Below are 20348 nucleotides of genomic sequence, written 5' to 3'. Positions count from 1 at the left end.
ATCGCTCCGCCGGAGTAGAAAGGTTGTGAACCTCTGGTCTAAGGAACATTTTAAAATTATTTCCAAGTAGTTCCCTTTTGTGCGCTACGAAACTGAAAGATAAACGGACTCGTCTCGCGGCCTATAACTAACAGTTATAACTAACAGTGTATCGGGAGTTACGTGAAACTAACTACCTTTCCTTGCTCTATGCCTTTGCGCAGGTGGATCAGTATGCGAATAACGCAAGAAAACATTTTCCCAATCTACTTGAGTGAATAGAACTATAGTTATGTAATTAAATTATCGATTAAACAGTTATCAAACACTTTTCTTGCTCTTCGTTATATCGCAGATCAATATGTGGAGTAGAATTCATCACTGCGGCGATAGAAGTAAAATGATTTTTTGTATACGATCGCTTCTTGAATTTTAGCTTAGAAACGCAATTACAATTTCTGATAAATCTTCTCACAAACTATTCTCCGATTAAGACCTAAATTACCCAGCTGCGTTGTACTTTTATAATTGCTTGGAACCCCGTTTTTTACAGAAGAGTTCTTGCACACGATTTTAATCATACTTTTCGTTAAATCTATGTCATAAAAATGGTGCTATTTTTAGAAACAGTTTGACCAATCAATATTGTTTTTAACTTTCCCAGCCTCATCGTTGTTCTCTCAAGCATGGATTAATCAAATCCGACACAATGAATGAAAGAACACAAATTTGAATCGATTGGAAACGTCGGATTTACCCGATAGTTGGGAAGTTGAAAACCGATTGACTATGGTGGAATGATGCAGAAAACTTTGGACGAGATTTATGAAACTACCAACGTTAGCGTAAAATATGTTTAGAAATAAGCGAATGTAAAAGAAGTTCGTTTGAGTTTTAAGTTATCTTTTCGTTACAACTAAAAGGGTATATTGTATGTGGAATGGTGAAGTTTAGAGTATAATAGGATACTGCATAATTTTTTACAGTTGTTGCTGTAGGAAGGTGTGAAAGGTGTCCAAAAGACAGGAATACTCGCCACAAATAGAACAAGGGAAGATTACATTTCTTTCCACTGAACAATTTTAGTAACACTGTTTTATGACAATATAGGATTTGAAGATTTGTGACGATTTTTACCAAAATATATTTTTTTTTAGATTATTTACTAGTCAATTTTTGTTCACGGAGCAGCATTGGACACTCACGGGAACATGAGAATTTCAAAATACATCTTTTTCTTCCTGACTCTTATCACAGGTATAATATCATACGAGTATACTTAATTTATGATCGGCTTGATGCTGAGAACAAACAAGTCTAAATTAGCATTGAAAAATATTCTCTTCATTTGTAGAAAAGCTCAATTCACTGCTGTATGTATTTCAAATTAAGTTATCTTACAGGTTGTTTTGGAACTCGAGACGAGGAAAAGTTATATCGAGTGTTGTTTTCCGACTACAATCCATGGATACGACCAGTGGAAAATGCTAATGATAGTGTCGTCGTGGCATTGGAATTGTTCATGTCACAACTTGTAAAAGTCGTAAGAAATTTAATTTTATACATTCATTATATTCGTGATGTATCGGAACTTCAAGGGTTTATATATTAACATGTAACATGCATACTGGAATAGTCGTCGTCAATTGTAAAATAAAAAAACTTTATTTATATCCTTGCAAAAACGTTAAAGTTAATTTTGATTTGTTAGAAAACTATTTCGTTTTGTATAATGTAGACCGGCTGGCGATGATATAATCGTCGAAATGTACACATCCATTCCTCTAATATGCGAAATCGGCAATAAGGGGATTGATATGTTATGATCACACACAAAAAGTCGAGCAGCCATTCAACTTGGTATTTATTTAGATTTATTCAATTTTACAAAAAATACAGCTAAATAATACAGCAACAACATGCGAAAACATTAACCATTCAAAACTACATAAAAAAAATGTTATGAAAAGAATTAAAGGATAATAAACCTATCGCTATTTATGTGATCACGTCAGATTGCTGCCCTGCACATAAATGACCAATTTGAAAATGAATAGCCTATTCTGCAGGATGAAATCAATCAGATTATGATGACAAATCTATGGTTAAAACAAGAATGGTTCGATTATAAAATGCAGTGGGATCCAAGTTTATATGGTGATGTCAGATATCTTAGAATTCCATCGGAAAATATATGGAGACCTGATATTGTTTTATACAACACGTAAGTAAAATCTTTTGCTCTTTATTGAATGGTTCGTCAGCAGTGACAAAGATGCAAAACGTTTTGAAGCTTTGGATTAAGATCAATACTAAGTCAATTAAAATTTAATTAGAATTCGTGTAAGATTTCTAATTGATAGTAATCGCGGTCTGAGACAAAACTCATCGATCCAATAGCAGAATGAAACTGTCAATCAAATTATGATTGCATGGAAATCCCAAGACACCGCGAACTAATCCACCCCGAACAACTTGTTGTGTTACAAAAGGGTTAAGTTCTAAGATATAAAATAGGATTCTTTGTGCTTTTCCTCTGTTAATCAAAATACGGCCCGTTTAATAATAAGATAGCAATGGCCAATGCATGGTCTCGTGGAGCCAATGTCAAATGACTACAGTCACAGTGTCTGACGTTGGAAGAAATCATCCAATTTTCAACTCATAATTTATCGCTCAAACGGCGTACATTGATTTGGTACTACACATTACTGGTGAAAATTTTGGTTGAAATATATATCATAGCCTTCTAGCTGCGAAGAAACCCCGACCACACAAGAACCCTAAAAACAACTACAATTTGATAAAACGGTCCATAGTTTCATTTTGTGTCCAATAATAGAACATTGACGAAAAAGATTAGAATGGCCTACCTTCAAATTGTAAAATGCTATTATTGAAACAATACAAATCTATATAATACGCGATTGCAATATCAAAGGCCAACCAATGCCTTCTTCTTACCTTGTATCATTTCTTACCGTTATTTATTTTAGTGCCGTTGGTAGATTTCAAGTAGAGCAGACAACAAAGGCATTGGTACATTATACAGGTAGCATAACGTGGACTCCTCCAGCTATTTTTAAAAGTTCATGTAGTATTGATGTCTCATATTTTCCCTTTGATACACAAGTAAGTACCACGTACATAGTGGTAGCATTAGTGTTTACCTATTTTTAAATTTTATGCGCCCAATATTGAACATGTAAAACTATAAGCATGGACGAATCGATGTAGCTTTACCCAAATATGACTCCTTTTTTTTTACATTGAAACATCCTGGTAACTAACGGTAATGAAATTACAGAAGCTCTCGATAAAAATCAATTGATCTGCAATACTAATCAAAGGCATTCTCGAGGGATAGATTTTATAGCAAAATCAAAAGAAAAGCAATAACTCTGCAATCCATGAACCCGTATCTAATCATGACACGCGCATATTTGGTTTGATCAATCGAATTATTATACAAAGTCCCTGGATGTATTGGATTCAATCTTTCCACAATACTTTTTAATACTCGAAATTATTACTGAAACCATGTACATTTGGCCCAAATGATGCAAAGAGTCCAACATTCTTCTTGCGTATATTAGTTCCCGTGTAATTTGAACCTGAAACCTCCCGAAATAATATTATATATTCAATAAACCACGAGAACATGTTTCAAAATAAAACAATATTATGAAACTATTCTAGAATTGTACAATGAAGTTTGGCTCTTGGACATATGACAAGGCAAGATTAGATTTGCTTATGTATAGTAATAAAGTTAACAGAAAAGAATATTGGGAAAGTGGAGAATGGGAGGTGTTGGATGCATCTGGTTACAGGTAAGTTCTTATTATGCGATGGTGAATAGATATTTAAATTACTCATCTAGAATCGTAAGTTATGTTTGGAGGTGGGTAAGGACATATGTTTTTTTTCAACTTTTTGCAACAATAACTATGTAAATAAATCCCACACATGTGTGTATAACCCAAGAATTTGAAAACCGAGAGAGGAGAAATATTAATACAGTAGGATCTGATCGAGCATTGTCTGTTTACCCTGGCGATTATAAACTATACAAATCCATCGAAAGGCTGCTGCGTCTTTGAAACTGAGGACGTACCTTTTACCTTTATTGACGAAATTACTCATATTGGCATTTGACTGGCGTCTATTTTGAGCTTGTTTTTTCAATACCATATTACAATGCCATATTTGTATGAGTTTATTCCATTTTTCATGTTCTCACATATGATCAACTTCTTCTCAACCTATAGACACGAAAGAAAATATAACTGTTGTCCAGAGATTTATCCTGACATCACCTATTCGTTTTATATTCGGAGATTGCCACTGTTTTACATGATCAACTTGATAATTCCGTGCCTTCTCATCTCTTTCCTCAGTGTACTTGTATTCTACTTACCATCAGACTGTGGAGAAAAAATTACATTATGTATTTCTGTATTACTTTCACTCACCGTAAGTAGAATTTTACTTCAGCTGAGAACAATTGTTAACCTAACGTGATGATGAACTTATGAACTCATTCAAACGCGAAGTTTCAATGACAAAGACGAAAACTTATTTTTCATATCAACCCACGAAGTAACAAAATACAACATAAGACCACTGTTGTTTAATCGGGCAGCGTGTTTGACGACTTAGAATCATTTACAGTCGTTCGCTGCAAATTTGAACCGGGCTGGCCAAGATTTCCGAAGCCCGACCCGACAATTCTGCCGTCAGCGTGTTGATGGGTGGATTCTTCATCATATCAACAACAGCATTTCATTATGATATAAATGAAAATCTAAATTATGAAAAGTAGAATTGCTATTATACTTGACATTCAATAACAAAAGAATACGCCAACCTGTCCATCCATATTTCTGCTTTAACTTTACTTTTTGAAAATTTGACTCTTTTAATTTTAGGTTTTCCTTCTGGTCATTACTGAAATCATTCCATCTACGTCATTGGTAATTCCATTAATCGGAGAATACTTGTTATTCACGATGATATTTGTGACTTTATCGATCGTTGTCACTGTATTTGTTTTGAACGTTCATCATCGATCTCCAAATACCCATGAGATGCCAGCATGGATGAAGACATTGTTTTTAGAAATCCTGCCAAAGGTTGGTTACGAAACAGTGTTGTAGTAGTTAAACTAAACAGAATTTCCTACCTAAAAATCAGGATAACTGTAAATGGTATTTCGCCAAAATTTTGCCATTATTTGTGGATTGCGGTGTGTACCTATGGATACCTTGCTGAATTGTCTTTGGAATGGTTAATTGCTATTGTGGTGAAAATCGCTTTCCTTTTAAACTAATAAATTTAATATTGGTAGAATTTTGTTAATATTGCGTACTCATTTGACTTTTTAGTTCATATATTTGTAAATCACGTCAATATTTCAACCATTTGACAGAGTTGTCTTTCCAATATTTAGATACTGCTCATGAAACGCCCGAAATCGAAGCGAAGTGCTTTGCGAGATCTTGCAAAAGCAACTCTTGGAAACGGACGAAGAACTCTACAAACCGAAGTAATCCCGTTTTTCACAAGTTGATGATGCTTCCCGCAAATCGTTATTTTATCTGAAATAAGTCATTATCTCCGAAATAAGTTTGTTGCAATGATGCCTCTACACTAGATTAGACTACACTACGGCGATGAAACAATTTTAGGGATAATGATTGCTCCAAGGCCTGTTCTTACCGCAAGGGTCTCAGGCAGGGTCCTGAGCACTTGAAACTTTGATGCCCTATATATATAAAAAAAAACATAATAATGAGAATGTAACTAGTGTTCTAGGCTATCTGAAATTGAATAAGTAAGTTTCAGTATATAGATAGTACTGATGGAATACGAAATTAGGATTAATTTACATGATATTTTTCGAAAACAATTCTCATATCTACAAACTTTAATAAAGCTATTTGAATTGGTACTTGAGAAAGAAAATAAGCAAAATTTATTTCAACTGGGTCAATATTGAGGTCTGAATCGGCTGACTAATTATCTCATGGAACACTGACGCACTAATGAAAATTTCTGTGGTGCGCCTTTTCTTGGTGCTCATTTTGCTTGATGGTTAATTCAGCCCTGGCTCGCATTATTATACGCCTATAAATTCGCCAGCATCTTAGAGTTAGTCTCGCGTTGTAATTCAAACTAATATTTTCGGTGAAATTGAATATGACAGTACGGCGAAATACTACTTAAACATTTACCGACTGACACTTTATAACAGTAACGAAGTAACGGCGAAATGTTATAAAGATTTAACGACTGACGCTTTTTAACAGTATTGAAGTTACGGACGAATGCTAATTAAACGTTTAACAACTGACGCTTTTTAACATTATCGAAGTAACAGACAAATGTTATTTGAACGTTTAACGACTGACGGTTTTTAACAGTATTGAAGTTGCTGTGAAATGCTATTCAAATGTTCAACGACTGACGCTTTTCAACAGTATTGAAGTTACGCGAAATGCTATTCAAACGTTTAACGACTAACGCTTATCAAAAGAATTGAAGTAACGGTGAAATGCTATTCAAATGTTTGACGACTGACGCAATGAGGTACTATACTGTTAAAAATCGTCATCAGACCAACTCACTTTCATTAACCACTAATCGACATTGAAATTTTCACTATGGAAATTTCTGTGGTGTCCCCTTTCTCTTGGTGCCATAAGCAAGTGCTTATTTTGCATAATGGTTTATCCAGCCCTGGTCTCAAGGACAGCACAGTGTCCACAGTTATCTACCGATTCTAGAGCAGTCGATGGCAGTTTAATTCAATTAATCTCGCAATGCCATATTACAACAACGCGATCTGGTGAAACGCATGAGTCTCGCTTGTTGCTCCAAGCGAAACAAGCTAAGTACACCCACTATACGAAGTGTGCATAATTACGAAAAAATGCTGAATGGCATCAGGCAAACGCGCGTGATCATAAACAACATATTCCCATGCGGTAAAACTTTCGTTCAGCATTGGTAAACATGTGAATCACCTTCAAAGAAGTGTAAATACTCTCTGTTCAACCCCTGCTTTCAAGTGTAGCAAGAAGGGATCTATTTAAAACTTTTCCCACATGTACAAAGCTTCATTGATCTGTAACAAGCGTCAGTCTTCGAAAAAGGCTTTTCATTTTCAGTAATGACATAACTTTTGGTATATTTCAGTCATACAGAGATAAAATCAGATCATTGCCGACACAGGATGGACATAACGCAGGACGGTCCGAACAAACCACACAGCATTGTTTTTCTGCGGATGTGAAAAGAGCAATTGACGGAGTAACTTACATTGCTAAACATATGCAAAGAGAGGACGACGCCAGTGATGTAAGTCATGCTTTAGTATACTTTTATCGAAATAGTAAATAAAAAGCATGGTCGCAAATAACTAGAAAAAAAATACAGGAGTCCTTGACTTACGACGCAGTTCCGTTCCTGAGACTCGGTGTAGCCTAACCCGAATTTCAGTGTAAGTCAGAACATTATATACTGTACAGTGAGTGGTACAGTGCATGAATTACTCTATACACATCGTACTGTATTGTAAAGTATGGTACTGTACACTAATAAAATGTACAAAAAATGCAAATAAGATCTTTATTAGAAAAACAGAAAACAATTCCACATCACGTGAATAAAAGCAAACACTGTACAGTATCTTAACATATTTTTTTTTGCTTTGAGTCCATAACAAAGGGCAAAAGTAAAAAAAACGATCAAACAAGTTACGAAAAAACCGGCTTAAACAACCAAAATGACGTACAGTATCACTGAAACTGTGTACAGTATACTGTATCACTGGAACTGTTTACAGTACTGTACTGTACTGTACCATGTTACTGAAGCTTAGTGATTATTCGTTCATAATCATAATAGTTCGCAATTGGTCACGTCATTTACGATGTAAATAACGAAAACCAATGAGCCCAGAGCACTGATTTTCTTGATCACAATGATCCAGTTTATAGGCTTAGATATTACAGTACAGTATTATCTTTTATATCTGTATATGTTCGTTAAGTGCGTTCGTAACCTCGAAACAGCGTTATGGAGTGCGCGTTTGTAACCTCGAAACAGCGTTATGGAGTGCGCGTTTGTAACCTCGAAACATCGTAAGTCGCAACCGTCGTAACCCGAGGACTCCCAATAAAAAATTTGCACCAAAACTCCTTTTCTCCCGCTGTTTTGTTGAGTCTATACTTATTTGTCCGTGCCCTTTGTGATTGATATTTTGTAATGCGTCAATATTTTTGGATTAATTGCTTTCTTAATTTACTTCAAGGTCGTCAATGACTGGAAATACGTTGCCATGGTTATCGATCGAATTTTTCTGTGCATATTTGTGATTGGTTGCATTATTGGAACCACAAGTTTGTTTCTACAACCGATGCTAAAGAATGAAAGACTGGCTTTCCAACATAAACAAGCAAACGAAAACGGCAAATTCAGTTCACCAACGCACTGAAAATTTACAAACCAAACTTCATAGTTCGTGCATCGAAAACTCTTTCCTAACTTTCTTGAAGGGTGCAAGTACAAGTATTTTAATTAACCCCGACATGTATGAAGCATGTTATCCTACAGTTAATTCGTAGTACTACTTTGCTTGTGAATCCGAATTGGGACATTTCATGTCCGTTCACGAAGTTCAACTAGAGTCCAGCATCTAAGCAGTTTACGAACTGAGTTGTTTAAGTAGTGGCTCTGAACACCCACCTCTGTTGTTGCCTGAAGGTCTAAGTTTCATGTTTGGTAAAACACAAACACACACCTAAAGCGTTTGTGCGAAAACAACTGATATGGATTTAGAATTAGTAGGATCAGATTAACGCTTATTCAATTAAAAAGACTAGCACACTAAAAATAAATCGCATTCGATTAGTTACCTTCAGAGACATTTCCCACAGAAGTAAGTATTTTGGATTTCGATCTATAAATATATATATATAACTGTAATTTTCAAGGCCCAATGAGCAGAAGCTTTAAACTTTCTATGCGCTGTCTATACTACGCTGTCTAGCTTTTATTAACTTCTCAATGACGATCTACTACAAATAGTTTATTCTCACTATAAATACATAAGAATGCAACAAATATACAATATTTACTATAATAGAATAATATGGTAGTAAATATGAAAATGAATCAATATCTGCTCATGGTATAATGTTATGTCTATCTATTGACCTTATTTGAACTACAAATTTGTCTAATATTCGATGGCTGTTGGTATCGTAATCAACAAATAGGTTCAGAGCTTGAATGATTTCGAAAAGTCTGATATTCGAAGGGGCAAGTATTATCTGCTAAGCTATTGTTGCTTTAGCAATACAATCAATATCATTTGATACTTTTCTGAATTAAACTGTAATAAAATATAAAACATTGATATTATTTGAAAAAAGATGTTTCTGTGATGGATAGGTACGTTATATTATTTAAATTATACGCAAATGCGGACTTCGACTTAATTACATAATAGATAACCTATGTGTTTAAAATATAAATGTACATAAAAAGAGCAAGCCATGCCATGCTTATAAGCCATGCATATAAGCTATTGCTCGGATTCTATGCATTTATATAAAACAAATATTGCAAGCAAAAATGGTAAAGTTCATTTTGGACAGTGGACATAATATATTGAATCAATCCCTTATTTTTCAATTTTTCGAGCGGTCACTGGAGCATCAGAATCTGAATGTGCGTCGTCACTTTCTGAGAGAACTATTTTATCCAAACTTTCTTGATCATATTGACAGTGAAGTTGAGTCTGAAATTGTAATATTTTGTCGATGAAGCCATCCGAAAGAATGTAAAATAACAAAAATTTCATGAAAAAAATTCACATTTGTAAGATGATATTGTTCAGAGAAATATTAGAATTTTCGGACCTCCTGAAGTATGCGCACCAAGATGGCGCACAACCTGAGCTTAGGTTGTATACCAAGTTAGAGTTCAGCTTGGTGCGCATACTTCAGGAGGACCGAATTTTCTTATCAACCTTAAAACGTATACTTGTGCTGAAATATCCCCCGAAATTGTAGACTGAAAACAAATGAAAAATCGGCTCAGAAAAAATAACAGATTCCTATGGAAAGTCTACTTGACAAGAAAACTAATGTTTTGTAAGAACCCACAACAGCTTTCATTGCAGTTAATGCAATATTCCTTATTCGAAGAGGCCTTTTTATTTAAAAATTTCGTTATGAAACCCATATGACTCCCAAAATTTTATCTAAGCATATATAACATAGTGGTCATTTTACCATTTGCAAACTAGGAGAACGTAATATACTCACGTTAGGTTACAAATTTTTATTGGCGTAAAACTAACTATACCTGAGCTGTTTCCGGAGAAAGACTGTTTGTCTGCTGCTGGTAAGGAAGAGCTCTATAGTGTGGGTGGGACGGAAAGGCTAAAAGACCATCTGGGCTGGAAGGACTTGTAACTTGAATGGTTGGTAGAATTTTGGACTGATTGCTCTTTTTGTCTTTGCTTTTTGATCTTGGTTTTTTCTTATTTTTTTGCTTTGTCACTTTATTTTCGTGCTTCTTTCGTGTCTTACTGCGACCTCGAGGTTTCGCGTTAGATGAGGATCGTCGAAGAGGAAAAACGCTGTGAATGAATCGTGGAAAACTGGAAGATGAAGATTTCGAAGACGAGCCTTCGGATTGACTGGAGTTTCCTCCCGTAGCAGACTGTGGGGTGCTTCTCCCCGAAGATGTAACATGCTGTGAAGTTTGCATATCTGCAGCCGGCGCCTGCAGGTTTTCAGGAAGAGGTTGTGAAATTATAGTGATACTTTGCGTTTCGTCCGTTCCAGATTCCACAGAAGCCTCTGATGTAGAAAGACTTTGGTCATCTTGGTTCTGTTTCTCACCTGCTGGAGGAGAATAACGATATTTGAGGCATTCTTTCTTTTCTTTTGGTGCTGAGAACTTGAGGATTGGCTTCGGAAATTTTAAAGATTCGGGGTCAATTTCTTCCTCGACATATTGAGGCATCGCTGTTTCAGAAACTTCTTGTGTATTCTCAATAGATTCCGTGCTCTCTAGCTGATATGGAATAACACTTTGAGCAAAATCCGGAATCCCAGGAATAAATTCTTCACCAACCATACGCGGAGACGCAGAAGGTGACCTAGAACGAATTTTTATTTTGCTGACCAAATCAAATTTCTCCTCACATTGTTCTATAATGTCAGATTTTATGGGCGGTCTTGCGTAATCAAGTCTTTGATAACTTTCCCCTTTTTCTTTATCGTTAGATGGAGAATTGTCCCGACTTGAAATCGATGGTGGAAAACAATCACGATAATTCGGCAAATGTGAATCGCCCGGAGGAGCTGAATAATATTTGCTGTCTGGAATTTCTGGCGAGGACAATTCAACGTCTTCCATCATTTCCATTTCTTCAATTCTTCTGTCTTCATCGGCTAATTCTTTTTGTGCTTCCATCGCTGCCAGAATGGCTTCTTTATCCAAATCCTCCAAATTACGAGAATTCAACAAGGATGCAGGATCAAAAGGCCAACTTGGAATGAAAGGCCTTCTGCTCAAATTTTCTCTCCGCCTTGGACTAACCGGAATTTCGTCTGATGTACTTTTAAAAGCGATCGCCTCATGCTTGCCTTGACGAACTTCGTGCGGGTTGATCTCTGATCGATTTCTACGTTGACGTCTCTTCAACGGCGGTGTTCGAAACAATATTTGGAATAATTCACTATCTTCATCTAGCCCAGCCCCATATGACCACGTCTTTTCTAAAATATCAGGCTGGAGCAGCTCATCAGTATTGTCCGTTATATCAGACAAACTTGTGCTCCTGCTTGTTGAATCTTGTGGACTTTGTTGAATTTCTCTCGTTTCTGATTCTTCAGCAAACTCAATTTTCTCTGTTTCCTCATAGCTAAACCCACCGCGTTCTTCTGGGCTTCTTGAACGTTCCTCTTCGTATAAAATTCCATCGTCAAGTTCGTTCAGTGAAAGATCATCATCATCCCCGATAGTCGCAGCAGTTGTACTTGCCGCTGCGTACGGCAACCTGGCTCCGTTCATGCTTTTATATGAAACTCCTATACCAAGGGAACTGAGTTCAAAGTCTTCCCTGGTTTGTAATTCGTCTCCTATTCCGTGTGCGGGTGGTGGTGGAATTTCATCTGCAACTTTTTTGGTTGAAGCAAGAACAACCTTAGAAGAACCATAGTATTCATTTGATTCGTAGTCGTCTTTTACAGTAGAATCACTTTCATATGAATCTCTCCCATATTCGTTGTCCTCATGTTCTTCTACATCATTTTTCTCATCTTTTATTGGTTCTTCCGTCATGCCGACATACGAAATACGACCACTCGTAATTCTTTCTATTGTAGATGTAGGAGAAGTTAACTCCAAGCTTGGTATTTCTATATTTATATCATCGTCTTTATTTTCAGAAGTACCACGAGATACATAGTATTCAGCCTGGGGCGTTTTCCAAGATTCATTGATCTCACCTACTTGATAATCGTCTTTTTCGGAATCTCGCTTTTGTACTATAATACGTTCTTCCTCGTCTGCAATATCGGCCAGGGGGACATAACTTGTTGTTTGGGATACTTCATAAAATTCCACATCAGTTTCAAGCCTATCTTTAACCTGAGAATCAAGTAATGATTTGAAATGGTCATCTCCCGAATACCGACTTTCTTCGTCAGACTCTTCTTCACTAGATTGTACTTTTTTGTCCGGCACATATTCTTTAATGCTCGTGAACTTCTCGTCTATACTGGAGGTTTCTTCTTTGTCATACTCGTTGTAGGATGTGTCACGATTAGTTTGGTGGTCGGATTTGTATTCAGTTGTTTCTAACTGGTCTTCTAAAGAGTCGTGTGGTTCCAAATCATGTTTATCTTCTTCATCATAGTTGTAACTAAATGTATATGTGTTAGTGTCATATCTAAGCCTTGATTTTTCATCAATTTGTTCCGAAGATTGTTGCTTATCCGCAACTTCTTGTATTTCTGGACTAAGTTGTTGTTTCTCGTCATCTGGAAGTTGCTCTTCAATCTGTAGGAAACGTTCATTGTACCCCGACACGGTATGCATTTCTTCATCTGATAATGCAGTTTCTATTCCGTACTTGTCTTTTGACTCTTCTTCGTAATTGAATTTTGTTTGATCACCACTATATTCACCTTGTAAAGGCGAAGTTTCATTTTTATGTAAATCATCAAAAACAGGTAGTGGGGCCTCTTCCGTTTCGCTCGGTTTGACTTCATATATTGGAGGCATTTGAACATATCCTTGGGCATTGAAATGAACCTCTCCTTCATGAGAACTGGCAGTCGAGGAATTATCAGAGACATCGCCTGTTTTCGTATTTATTTCCTCTGGTGATTTGACAATGGTGTCTTTTTGTGGTGTTCTGGTAGATACATCTGAAACCTCATGTTTGCGATGGGGAGATGCCGGTTCAACTTCAATCTCTTCCCAAACTTCCGTGTACTGTTCCTCTGTTTTCGTGTCTTCAATAAGTACAGTGCGCTTTCCGTAACGAATTTCTTCTTTTTGTGTTTTGCAGCGCTCAAATTCAAATTCTTTTTCGCTGAGGCTTCCGGGTTCTTCAAGTGGTTTGGGACTTAACACGACCTCTGCGTCTAAATCGGTTTCTAGAAGACTGCCTGCATGTTGGATCTGTTGCATCATTTCATTTGAAGTCTGTAACGGTGCAAAGTCGTGAGAATCATCGTCGCTTTTCAGTCGGGCGTAGCTTACAGGAGGAACTCGTTTTCGCGGCGAAGGTAATGCTATATGTGCGTCTTGATCTTCATCTTCTTCAAGAATAGTCTCTGTAAGAAGTAACGTTGAAGATCCACCACTTGCCGTGCCGTCCATTTTCCCAATGACAGCTTCCATTAAATCTTCATCTTTGTATTCTCTCCCGTCTACACTCTCTGATTCTTGTTGCGGTTTGGTTGTGGAATTCTTGTCGGCATTTTCACGCGGAACGTCACTCTTTTCCCCGAAATCGATTACATGGGGCTTTGTTTCATCGGGAATTGAAGAAGCGTCGGACTCCGCTTGGGGTTCTTGAGATATAGTATATGTTGCTTCGGCTGGAAGTTCAGTAGAAACTGATGATTGAGATGTACTTAGCTGACTAAGGGGGCGACCACGCAATGTGCCTTGGCGAGTCTGAAAAATTTAGAATTGAAAAAGTTAGAATTGAAATAGCTTTTGCCGTGTAGAACTCAATATGTTTTGTGAGTATATCATGAAAAAAGTATCGTTTAAATGACACTGCACTTTCATAAATGTTTAATCACAAATGAAACATTCTTTACCACCGTAGGTTGAAGTCGTTTTATGTTATCACTTTCTTCTTGTACATCAGATTCAGTTTTTGTTTTTTTCTTTTTAGAACTGAGTCTTCTGAGCAATGATGGTCGTTTCCTGCAAGTTGAAACGAAAGGTAAAAGATATTTTAACGTGTTTGGATTAGTGTTGTATGGGCACCTTTTAAATGTAGGAAAGACATTAAACCTTGAGTTGGCAGTGACGGAAATATGTTGCAATCACTAATAATCTTTTGCGTTATTACAATTTTAGTGATCAAGTTTGGCTTTCTAAATATTTTTTTTGCCCTTGATTGAACGATTCTTTTTCACCAAATACCAATTGGAAAAAGATATGATCATGTGGCTAAATATTAAAATTTGCGATATATATATAACGCCAAGATTGAATAAAATTTAAATTCGAAAATTCCTTAATTCTCTGTTTTTCTACTGGACAAAGAAAGCCGGCATGCTACGAAACACTCTTCTGTGTTCTTACTTGGGCTTCTTTCCACTCCCGGCAGTCGGTTTGGGCTTCTTATCTTTCTCCCCTATTCGGAAGAACACATGATGATCAACAGCATTTCTCCAAATTAAATAAACTTGTTTTTCCGAGTCGAAGATGAACGATTTCTTTAATCGCGGATCACCGTTAGATGGCGGTCGTAAAAGTTTTATTTTAAATTTATTGTCTTTGTATACAACGTTTTTTATTCGATTCCACGGATGGGATATTGTGGATCTGTCGCCGAGTTTTTCTATGACTCCCTTCGCTCCTATTCCAACACGTATTTTGGCTCCTGCTGTGTTTTTTCCTTCGAAGAAATGAATTCCATACATTGCTAAGCCGGACGTTTTAAGAAGAAATTGCACATCTGCTTCTGCAGATGACATATCACGCCTTTTACGATATAAAGATAGAACCTTGTCAGTGAATTCTTTTGTTGATACTTCAGATGGGAGACTTTCAAACTCTTTGAGACAGTCTTTAACAGTTTGTGCATTGTCTTCGCTTCCTTGATATTCTGACTGGAGCCAGTAAGACAATATATCAGCAAGGTCATCCAATGAACATGACAAATCTGTAGCAAGGTCTTTTCTTAACTGAAGGCAGAGCTGATACCTAAAAATCATGAATAATAAAGTTCCAATGACCACAAAAGACATACTTTGGTCGTGAACGAATAAGAAAAAGCCGGACGACCACGAACCCCATCGATAAAAAATTATGTTGACCAAAATTATGCGCTCGTATCGCATATTAAGTCGAAGGCAAATGTTTGATTCAAGAATTCCCTGCATAAAAATTTGATGAATTCCAGTGTTCTGTGTTACTTCGGTATTTGTGGAGTTGATGGCCATACGCTAGTAAACAGTGTTCCCTTTGAGAAAATTTTACGCGGAGCACATGTTTGCTTTAGTGAGTATGATTTTTTTCAAGGTTTAGTCCCAAATTATTTACAAATAGTATAATATATTATCAGGATTAGAATAAATTAAACATTTAGTTATAATAGCTTCTCCCTGTTTCCGTGCTTTCCCAATGTTTATACACTTTGTCCATGTTGATGGCTGGATCTTGATATGTAGCTGATTGATTATTAGGCTTTAGAAAATATGATGTGCCACGCTTTGGAAACGTTGCAAGTGCGCGACAATGACATTTTACTGCGCAAATGAAACGGTGGTACTGCGCAGTTGCGCACGTTAGAGAGAACCATGTTAGTAAATTTTCAGAATTATTTAATTCGATTACTGTTGGATGCCAGTTAGGTATAGCAGATTTCTATTATTCTGCACAATGATGTGACACGCGTAAAATGTTAAAAGGAATTCGGTCTTTTGTTTCATAGGCATAACAAATGAATACAAAATTACTAGTTTTATTTTCGAACAGTGATCACGTGTTTATGTACGCTGATATCGGTGTTCTGTTACGCGTTATTTCGAATGAAATCAAAACAACAAAATAAAGATTTACAATAGATTAAATCCATCTAATTACCACAAAAAACACATGTCATATTACTGAATTACCATTGCGCGTATCAACATGTTAGCTATGGTGAATACCACGAATATTCCAAATGAAATATTTATTGCTTATACAAAATGCAGAAATACATATCATCTATGCTATGTCTATGCTTGGACCAGTATGATCTCAAATTTCTTCAAAGTCAGTTTTTACATTTCAGCAAAACACTACCGCAGGTAAAGTTCAAATTTGTCTTATAAACACAATACTTAACTTGCATTAGGAATAATTTGGAAACATTAATATAAAAGAGCAAATGCTTGAATAGATACATTTGATATGCACAGGCACCCACTGACCTGTAATAACTTCAGAGATACAACAATAGTACATAATTTTTTCGGACATTGCACTGTATCAGTTCTAATGCAGCCGTTACCTACCTGGTGATGTCCTCTTTCAGATTTGTAGGAGTTGTCGGATAGTACTTGACGGCAAATTGAAATTCCAGCTTTCCACTTCTGGAATAGAATAATGAACATAAATATAGGGTCACCATATTTTTTTTTTACTTCAAAGCGGGACTCCTCCAAAGACACGACCCCTTAGCTGTGATCCTGTAACTTTACAGTTTCCGATTTTACTACGTAGGGATAGTCCTATATACATTTAAAGCCATCTCGGCTGTCCATTGACCATATTGTCATCGAGAGTTCATGCGCATATTCTATGTCTAAATATCGGGTTCAGTTCGAAAAATAGAAAGGAATAGACGCTAACGATACAAATGATCCGAATTAAGATTTTTTATGTGCAGCAAAAGGAATGAGGAATAATGAAATAGTCTGCCGTTTTCAGGCATTGAAAATTTACTTATTCGCCCAAGCATGCTTTTTTCTAGATAACAATTTCAAAACGACGTTGTTCAAGGTTGCATTCACGTGAACGTCCGAACAGGACCAATTAGAATTGACTTCCAATGTGATACGTTCGCTAACAATGTTAGCGGGAAACGAACAAAATACCGCATTCACCTTCAGTAAGTAGGCTAGCGTTGCGCTACACAGCAGCAACAGTAACGAGAACATGTTCGTGTATTATGAAGGATGGCTGAACGCCATCTTTTTGCTGACTTGTCGGGACGGCGGGACAAGACGCTAAAAAGCGGGACTGTCCCGCCTAAAGCGGGACGTATGGTAAGCCTACATAAAGATAAATTATTGAACTAAAAGGGTATAATATACTTTAATTGACTTATACCGGGGTTTCTTACCCGTTTTACTATCGGCCCCATCCAATGACTTTCAAACTCGTCAATCTTACCACTCTTAGAATGGTTTACATTTACGGGACAGAACGAAAAATGTTGCATTTTTAGGTTCGTACATCCAACGCCATTTTGGCAATGAGGGTGCACCGACTTAGGCTCCAATCATCGATTTAAAAATTTTATCTCGACCTGAAAGTCGATTAGTGTATCAAAATAATGTCAGTAATGTTATTGAAAAGTGGAATGATACCTTGGTATAATTGCCCTTGCTGTCGATTGGTCGGACGAACATCCAATAATACTTTGCAAACTTTCATGACAAAAGAATCAAAATATTAATATATTTTATTTCTCTGATAGTAAATGAAACTACAAAGCCGTAGAAATGGAAGTAGAGAGAAAGAGAATATTCAAAAACTACAAGTAAAATGTAGTATATAGCAAGAATATGAATTTGTCTAAAATCATCGTTAAAATTCGACGAGCTTTGCATCAAACCTAATATCACGTAGCAGCAATCACGAGCGAAAGAGAGTAATTAAATGAAGAAAGGAAATGCCAAATAGGCAAAAGAAAAATTCCAACCGTCAATAATGAGACAAAATCAGTGTCCGTTAATTTACCTGCCTATAAGCGTCAATGTCAGATGGTAAACTTTGCGTTTTTTGTAATCTATCCAGCGTGAACTAGCAATATAACAAATATATTATTTGAGCCAGTGGTACTATCCTGTTATCTCCCCACGACTTACTCTGGCTAAGTTAGGTTATTGCCACAGTGTTAGAAACTTAGCCTAAGAGAAACTCAATCAAAAAACAAAAAAAAAAAAAATCCAATTAATTAAAAACCAGGTTGGAATAATGTGGATGTTTTTTTTTATGCAAACCAAACAAATTTTTCCTTAACATTAAATCGTTATGTATGAAATTAACGGCGCCAAATTACTCCACATGATTTTGGGAAGTTGCTCATTCAATCTTCTCCTAACTCATGATCGTCTGTAACAAGCAAAATATTCGGCGTGATCACTTGCTTGCATTATCTATATAGGTATATTTATATATATTTGTATTTCTGTGAGTTGGATGCTTACTTCTACAGAGGTGCAACGAACAATAACAAAGTATGCAAATATAGTGAGCTTATCTGTATCAAAAGTGCAAAATAAATGCTCATGGTAATTGTAACATCCGGAATAGATAATCAAATACCAACTGTGTTTAACCCATTCACAAATTTGCACATTTACTTCACTCTCTTACTTGCTTATCTGATTCTTTATTTTCTTTTCCGAATCTAGCCATACTTTTTGTAAGTCAGTTCCTTTGATAATCAATCCGAAATAGTCTTCTTCGACTAAGTTCAAATGACGGAACACCCTTTGCATCAATACCGCACCTTTGTCCTTCTTCTTCACCTCAAATTGTACTTCAGATACATCCAAAAGAAATACTCTACACTTCAAAGTCATCGTGTTGGAGGTTTGTGTAAGATGAAAACGTGATTTACATTATCATTGGCTCTGTGAGAATTAGTTGTTAATAAAAGAAGATCAAAATCGAATTTATTTATAGGTATGGGCGCGTATGTTCAAGATATCAGTGTTGAGTGACAAACGGTCCAGCGTATTTGAATGAACCATTCTATGAAAATAGAGAAAGCAATAATGTATTCTTTCCAACTTTACAAATATATTGTCGGTACTTCATTTAGTAGCTGATTTCTACAAATCATCACCCTGTGTCCAATGCGTTTCTTCGGTGGCTAAAAATTAATAAGCGTACCATAGTATAAAGAATCAAAACTTGAAAAAATTCAAATAAAAAAGGTACAATTGCAATGCGCGTAGTTGCTCAATATCTCTTTTTTTATATAGACGTAGGACGAACACATTCCGAGAATAAGTATGGAATACTATTATCGACTAACTATAGGCTACCCCTCTCTCTCTCACACCGAAGTTACTCATCTTACTGACCACTGAATTAAGAAAAATGATATCAGGCTAACTTTCAGCAAATTTACCTTTTTTTGTATAAAATTTAATATTGTTGGACGTCGAACTGGAAGAGCAATCGCGATAAAGAAATGGAAAGTAAAATTGTATACATATATCATTCCTTATTGTAGAGGTATGTTTTTTTGATAATTTGACAATGTTATACGTTCTCGTACTAGCGCAATGTGACAATATAACAAAGCGTTTTTCTAATACTGACTTACAGTGGATCGCGACGAATAATCCCGTTTTTGTAAATGTCTGTCTATAGACCTATAACTGCTCGAGAACCTACAATTATGCCTCATTGGGAGTCGTATCGTAAATTCCTGTAATTTTTAAAGATCGTCGACCGAGTGGTATAAGCAGATGAACTGAATTAATTACAGCTCAGATGGCTTCCCCGGAGTTATGTTGCCAACATTAAAAATTAGTCTTACTTCAAATACAACGAAACAAATGTCTGATACTCACTATGTAACCATATTAATACAATAAATTTCCCAGCCTCAACGCGACCTGGGTCGTAGGCAGGCTGTGTCTGTTCTGTCGCGATGTCAAAAAGGTCGAGTCTCTACGATACCTTTTCAACATGTGACAAACGATACGTTTTAGCTTATTGTGTGAAGCGTTGGTTGGGCTATTGTTTCATTAATTAATAAAGGTTTGTCATTACATTGACTTTATTATAGGACGTTTTATTTTGTTCGAGTCCTGGGCATAACCTCCGGAATGGTGAATTACTTTCATCCATGACATAACACC

At 36.2% G+C, this 20348-nt stretch overlaps 2 protein-coding genes across 3 annotated transcripts; one reads left to right on the top strand and one right to left on the bottom strand.

Moving 5' to 3' along the window:
- The first annotated feature begins 671 nt into the window (after window positions 1–671).
- Window positions 672–9403, top strand: LOC120342789 (neuronal acetylcholine receptor subunit alpha-3-like). The gene is made up of 11 exons (XM_039411768.2): window positions 672–818; window positions 1137–1236; window positions 1383–1522; window positions 2049–2203; window positions 2976–3111; window positions 3679–3812; window positions 4251–4455; window positions 4911–5114; window positions 5432–5527; window positions 7180–7341; window positions 8297–9403. Exons 2-11 carry the CDS (start codon window positions 1191–1193, stop codon window positions 8477–8479), a joined length of 1461 nt encoding a protein of 486 aa, XP_039267702.2. The 5' UTR covers window positions 672–818; window positions 1137–1190; the 3' UTR covers window positions 8480–9403.
- LOC120341755 (uncharacterized) lies at window positions 9362–19102 on the bottom strand. Of its 2 annotated transcripts, XM_078110931.1 has the most exons (7): window positions 18847–19102; window positions 17835–17894; window positions 16758–16835; window positions 14836–15459; window positions 14343–14451; window positions 10357–14193; window positions 9362–9787 (listed from the first exon to the last, which is right to left on the bottom strand). In XM_078110931.1, exons 1-7 carry the CDS (start codon window positions 19053–19055, stop codon window positions 9671–9673), a joined length of 5034 nt encoding a protein of 1677 aa, XP_077967057.1. In that variant the 5' UTR covers window positions 19056–19102; the 3' UTR covers window positions 9362–9670. The 2 variants fall into 2 exon arrangements, with proteins under 2 accessions (XP_077967057.1, XP_077967058.1); XM_078110932.1 differs by lacking the exon at window positions 17835–17894.
- Between the last annotated feature and the right edge of the window lie 1246 nt (window positions 19103–20348).

Source organism: Styela clava, chromosome 3 (genome assembly GCF_964204865.1).
Source record: "Styela clava chromosome 3, kaStyClav1.hap1.2, whole genome shotgun sequence".
Taxonomy (NCBI): Eukaryota; Metazoa; Chordata; class Ascidiacea; order Stolidobranchia; family Styelidae; genus Styela; species Styela clava.
Note: the sequence above shows the minus strand (reverse complement) of the source record. Positions and strands in the feature narration are given on the sequence as shown.

Excerpts from the sequence above, each read along its gene's own strand:
- LOC120342789 (XM_039411768.2), top strand. The coding sequence starts at position 1,191 with ATGAGAATTTCAAAATACATCTTTTTCTTCCTGACTCTTATCACAG. Across the intron at positions 5,115-5,431 it reads TTTTAGAAATCCTGCCAAAG|ATACTGCTCATGAAACGCCC; the intron begins GTTGGTTACGAA and ends TCCAATATTTAG. Across the intron at positions 5,528-7,179 it reads GAAGAACTCTACAAACCGAA|TCATACAGAGATAAAATCAG; the intron begins GTAATCCCGTTT and ends GGTATATTTCAG.
- LOC120341755 (XM_078110931.1), bottom strand. The coding sequence starts at position 19,055 with ATGACTTTGAAGTGTAGAGTATTTCTTTTGGATGTATCTGAAGTACAA. Across the intron at positions 15,460-16,757 it reads CTGAAAGAGGACATCACCAG|GTATCAGCTCTGCCTTCAGT; the intron begins GTAGGTAACGGC and ends CATGATTTTTAG. Across the intron at positions 14,452-14,835 it reads GGGAGTGGAAAGAAGCCCAA|GAAACGACCATCATTGCTCA; the intron begins GTAAGAACACAG and ends TTCAACTTGCAG.